Below are 6,000 nucleotides of genomic sequence, written 5' to 3' on the forward strand. Positions count from 1 at the left end.
ATAACCTATTTTACCGACCCATTAGGTGGCGACAGTGCTCTCCAGATTACAGAAAGGTCCGGAAAACAGCAGGAAAAACCCCTGTGATCAAAGAGAAACCGCTCATGCTGCAGCCAGAGCCATATAGATGGCTCTGACTGCAGCTGATGTTGGCTGCGAACAGCAGTCAATCCGCGCACACAACTGAGCCCCTCTGCCTCTGTCTGTCTGTCTGCATAGTTTCTTCACACGATTAGCCGCCAGAAAGGCAGCACCCGACGCCGAAGGGCCAAACCTTTCCCTGCAGTCCGGTTTGGCATTTCCGTGTCGCGCTGGGAGCCGGCGCAAAAAAACAGAGCGCTCCGAAAATAGACTGGGTGCGTGTTAGGCTGTGTGTTAGTGTGGGGAGGAGTTTGCAGCTGAGGGGGGGAGAGGGGGGTGGGGCACGCAGGCACCACACAACTACACCACGTCACTACATCAGAAAATATTATCTTCAGACTCAGTGAATGTGCTTGAAATGCTGCATTTCACAAAAGGCGGAATAACTCAGCTTCTAATTTGAAAAGTGTCTTTTTGCTCAAAACAGCCTATCTTCTCCGGCTCATAACTAAAGAACGGAAAATGGGATCAATAAACTTTTTTTTGCAGATGATAGAAGAGAGTCTCATTGTTCTTTGTGCGTGTTCGGTGTTTACATAGTAATATCACACAATATTCTGTGGGCCTCGAGAAATCACTGAAAACGCTCTGAAACTCCGGCACTGGGAGCGTCCGTTCTCCAAAAGTGGCTAGCACTCAATGAGTTAAAGCATTTTTTTTACCCCATTTATCTCTATGAGCATGTCCACACCAAATCAGAAACTTCCTTATTTCGTGGTGAAGATTTTTATGCCTCCACTGGCGATACCCAGGCCGGAGGCATTATGGATTTGCGTAGTCCATACGTCCGTCAGTCCGTACGTACATCAGTCCGTCCGTCCAATGTTCGTTAACGTGATATCTCAGGAAAGCCTTGACAGAATTTCTTCCAATTTGGCTCAAACGTCGACTTGGACGCAAGGATGAAATGGTTAGATTTTGGTAGTCAAAGGTCAAGGTCACTGTGATCTCTCGAACGCCATTTTCAAGCTCGTTAACGCCATATCTCAGGAACGCCTTGATGGAATTTCTTCAAATTTGCCTCAAATGTCCACTTAGACTCAAGGATGAACTGATTAGATTTTGGTAGTCAAAGGTCAAAGTTCAAGGTCACTGTGACATCACGACCGCTCCTTTCATGCTCGTTAACGCGATATCTCAGGAACGCCTTGACGGAATTGCATAAAATTTGCCTCATACATCTACTTAGACTCAAGGATGAACTGATTCGATTTTGGTGGTTAAAGGTCAAAATTCAAGGTCACGTGACCTCACAAACTCCATTTCCAAGCTCTTTATCCTGATATCTCAGGAACACTTTGACGGAATTTTGGCTCAAACATTGTCTTGGACTGGAGGATGAACTGATTAGATTTTGGTAATCAAAGGTCAAGGTCTCTGTAGTCTCGCTTGCCAGACTCCCAGCAAAGGGGCTGGGAGAGTCTGGCTGGGGACGCTTTCTCTTGTGGATTAGAGGGGAAAAAGGTTGTTTATAGCCATCCACCGAACGTACCATGCAGGCTGCTTCATTGGATAATCCACATCAATCGTTTTCAGCGTGTAGCAACGAGCTAGCGACTAGTGCTGCTGTTGTTATTGTTTCAAAGGCAGCGGCGCAAGTATTTGAGCTCAGCAGAATCGACACATACAGCAGCAGAGGCATACAGATTCGACACGGGGGGCGTGGAAAGGACATCCAAATATGGTCGCAGCCGCAGTCAGAGTGGGTCGGAGCCAATGCAGAGCTTGCAGGGAGCGGAATGAGATTTCCATCCGGCACCGACTGAAATGGTCGGCACCAATGAGAGAGCTAAGTCCACCATGCTGCTTCCACCCAGTCAGACTAAGGTCTCTGTGACCCCACGAATGCCATTTTCAAGCTCGGTAACGCCATATCTCCGTAACACCTTGACGGAATTTCTTCACATTTGGCTCAAACATCAAAGTCTCGACAGACATGGATGTCGACTCCTCACTTGTTGGCGGAGGCATATATCCGCGGTGCGGTCGTTCTAGTTTTGTTATTATTATTATTATTATTACTATTATTATTATTTGGTGTGAAAAGTCCCATAGAGATAAATAGGTTTGGTATTTCTAATTGCTGATTCATTTGCATGGATTATTTGCTTTTGGTTTGCTTTTATGGAGAGACCGTTGTCATCTAAACAGGGCCTTAAATTGCCAGATGCGTCCTTCCTTCCACAAAACACACACAGAAGGCTCTTTCACACACAGATCGCGCAAAATTGCAGTTCAGAAAGAACGCTAAGCCTGGCAGCCTCGCCACAGAAATTGCTTTCACACACAGGCCAGCAGGACCGCCACATTCCCGTCCCGCGGTGTCCTTTCAGGCGACAGCCACTGCTCCCGGATTGAAAGGTGAGCCGCTGGAGGCATTTCCACTCAGCTCCTCGCTCAAATTAATATTTTCATAGGTTAGTGTAGCCTAGCCTACTGTATGATGAACGAATTAATTCAACAACCAAACATCGCTGAGGTGCAGCTGCGGTTGTTAAGGATAAGCTGATAAAGCTGCGCTCGTTAAGGATCAGATAAAACACGAAAGTGTTGTCCACATGCATGGTAACAAGGCTTTCAATATTCATCTGATCGACTTTATGCATCACAGACACACCATCATGTAGCCTATTAGGTAGGCTACAAGGCTAATTCTTTTCTTTTGGTTCCAGTTTTTTGTAAAGCAAATTATTCCCATCAATAGCGTAATTAGGGGCCGTTCTGAAAGACGACGCCCGCATATCAAACAGCTGCAGTCTGCATAACGTTCGTCGGGGGAATAGTAGCCTATAGACTACTATAACGTTAGTAGTTTTTGTAAGGGAATGCACAGAGCTGATTTCGAGAGGGAATATCCTCAGACCAACTCGCCACAGACAGCTATAGCCTTCTGAAGCTTATTATTATATCCGTTAATTTTACCTACTAATGTCAACATCGTTTGAGCATAAAGCCTAACCGCACGGAGCATTCCTCCTGGCGTCCCTGCAGTCATGATTGTATAGGCTACTTTTTTTACTTTCACTCGTGCACTTTCTTGCTACATGAGGTGATTTCCCCTGTAATTTTTTTATGAATGAGCTGCCCATTCACACCTTTTCCGGCTCGCTGCGACGACGCTTTCAAGTGGAGGCGGGTTGCCTGCTAAACCGGCGCTGTTACTACCTACCGTCGCGGGACAAAAGGCGTAAAACAATTATCCACCAACGCGCGTTCACGACTTTCACATCGGAGGCGCGAATCCTATTTTTCGGCTTTCAAGGCCGGTGTGAAAGAGCCTACACACACACACACACACACACACACACACACACACACACACCCTCCCTTATCACCATCCTCCCACCTCCACCCCCACATGACAGCGTTTCAGTGCGTTTCAAAGCGCAGTAAGAGGCTGCAGGTCAGGAGAGTCAGACGTATGCAGATCCACATCAAAGGCAGTAATGAGCCATTAGGGGCAAGCGAGCCGCATAGTCCAACTCATTGGGTTTTCCTCCTGACCTGCCTGTATATGCGACGTCTTAGCATCCATTAGCTGTTCCTCCTGTGAACCTAGGACTACCTCAGAACACACACATACACACACAGGCACGCACATAGACACAGCATGCAAGCAGTGACATTCATGACATACAACGCAAAGCTGTTAGCGTTCAGAGCCCCCCGGTGCGAGTTAGCCATCTCCTCCTCTACCTTCCTCTCTGTTGAGCTGACCTTTGCTTCTTTCTGCTCTTCTCTCTCTGGCTTCTATTTCTCGTCTTCAAAATCCTCCTGTACTTTTCTCTGCTCCACTTTTCTCTGATTCTTTTTTTTACATTCTTTTATTTTTTTCACTACCCTTTTTGTTGTTGTTTTTTGTTCTTTCTCTTTCCCCTAAACCAGTGATTCTCAACCTTAGGGCCAGAGACCACCATCTCATGACATCTTGTCTCTCGGCCCCAAATCTGCGAATATTTGTATTGTTAGATATGATTTTGTACAGAAATCCATGACCATCTGTATTGCAGGTAGAGAGATAACAATGAAGCTATGATCAAAAGAGTCCATCTTCTCCATTCTCTAATTGTGTTAAATTCTTGTAAATGAAATAATGCTGTGTTAAATAAAGTTTAACAATTCTTCAATTTGCTTGGAACCCCCTGGAACCCTCTCCAGGACCCCTGGTGGTCCCCGGACCCCGTGTTGAGAACCACGACTGCTCTAAACCATATTCTCTTTCTTCCAACAGGGCCTGATGATCCTCTTGCAGAACCTTCCCACCATGCACTGGGGCAACGAGGAAGTGAGCGTGCTTTTGGCCGAAGCCTACAGGTTGAAGTTTGCCTTTGCCGATGCCCCTAACCACTACAAGAGATGATCAGCGTGGCTCTTCCCAATCACTCCCCTCCCCGCCCCACAGCGAGCTACTGAACTTCGAGGCCCCTCTAATTACACTGAAGGATCGCCCCTTTTCTTAACCCTGCCTCCCCTCATCACCCATTGGGCCTTTCAGCTAAGAGATTTGAATCAACCAATGACTGAGAGGACGACATGCAGTGTAGCGTTGTAACAGCTTGATGTGGAGCCCTTTTTATTCTTCTCTAATCTCCTCTGAAAAGCCACATGCACACTGGTGCAGAGCAGACCTCAAAACCCTCTTCTACATTGGAGACCACAAAGCGAGGAGGACCCCTCATTGGAGCTGCCTCTCCAAACCACAACTGAGAGATGTTGCTCAGTGCTCCCTGGGATGGTTGTCTGAATGAGAAATAGCCTCTCTCCTGCTTATTCTTATTTCCCAGGTTGTTTATTACAATTTACCCCCCCCCCTCCCCCAAGACCAAAAGGCAGCCATTTTCAATTTACCATGATAAACAAAGATGGAGAAACAGCTCTGGGCTAGATGGTTTACATATTCCACCCACCCACCCGCCACACCATAACCTGAAGGAACTTGCACTCTCAGAAGGGAGACAGATGGTTGTTGTTTATGACAAATTAATACACTAGGACTTTACTAATGAGAAAGACATAGAGACTGTGAGTCAATCTGTGAGGAGAAATGACTCCCTCCATCCACAAAACACACACAAAAACTCCACCCCCCAACCAGCCACCCCCTCCCTTCTCACCATCCTCCCACCTCCACCCCCACATGACAGTGTTTCAGTGCATTTCAAAGCGCAGTAAGAGGCTGCAGGTCAGGAGAGTCAGACGTATGCAGATCCACATCAAAGGCAGTAATGAGCCATTAGAGGTAAGCGAGCCGCATAGTCCAACTCATTGGGTTTTCCTTCTGACCTGCCTGTATATGTAGGGCGATGTCTTAGCATCCATTAGCTGTTCCTCCTCTGAACCTAGGACTACCTCAGAACACACACATACACACATAGGCACGCACATACACACAGCGTGCAAGCAGTGAGAGGTGCAGACCCACTCAAGAAGGTTATGCACACACACAAAATATACACTTGAGGGCATCCGGGTAGTGCAGCGATAGATTCCCTGCCTACACGAGGGTCGCAGGTTCGAGCCCCCGTGTTACGTCCGGCTTCGTCGGGCGTCCATACAGGCACAAGTGGCCGTGTCTGGGGGGTTAGCCAGATTAAGGGTATGTGTGCTGGTCGCTGCACTAGTGCCTCCTCTGGTCTGTCGGGGGCACCTGTTTGAGGTGAGGGGAACGGCATGATCCTCCCATGCACTACATCCTACCGGTGAGACTCCTCGCTGTCAGGTGAAAAGAAGCGGCTGGGGACTGCAACTGTATCGGAGGAAGCATTTGCTAGTCTACAACTCTCCCCAGATTGGCAGAGGGGGTGGAGCAACTACTAGGACAACAGGGGGAATTGGCCAAGTATAATTGGTGAGAAAAGG

General features: G+C 47.6%; 1 protein-coding gene across 1 annotated transcript in view; it reads left to right on the forward strand.

The window, feature by feature from the left end:
* Positions 1–4,823, forward strand: part of tbc1d22a (TBC1 domain family, member 22a) — a 365,114-nt gene extending 360,291 nt beyond the window's left edge. The window contains exon 15 of the mRNA XM_083651077.1: positions 4,373–4,823. Within this exon, the coding sequence (XP_083507203.1) occupies positions 4,373–4,501 (129 nt within the window). The 3' untranslated portion in view covers positions 4,502–4,823. The remainder of the gene's footprint in view (positions 1–4,372) is intronic.
* The last annotated feature ends 1,177 nt before the right edge of the window (positions 4,824–6,000 follow it).

This window comes from Poromitra crassiceps, assembly GCF_964638095.1.
Source record: "Poromitra crassiceps genome assembly, chromosome: 2".
Classification (NCBI taxonomy): Eukaryota; Metazoa; Chordata; class Actinopteri; order Beryciformes; family Melamphaidae; genus Poromitra; species Poromitra crassiceps.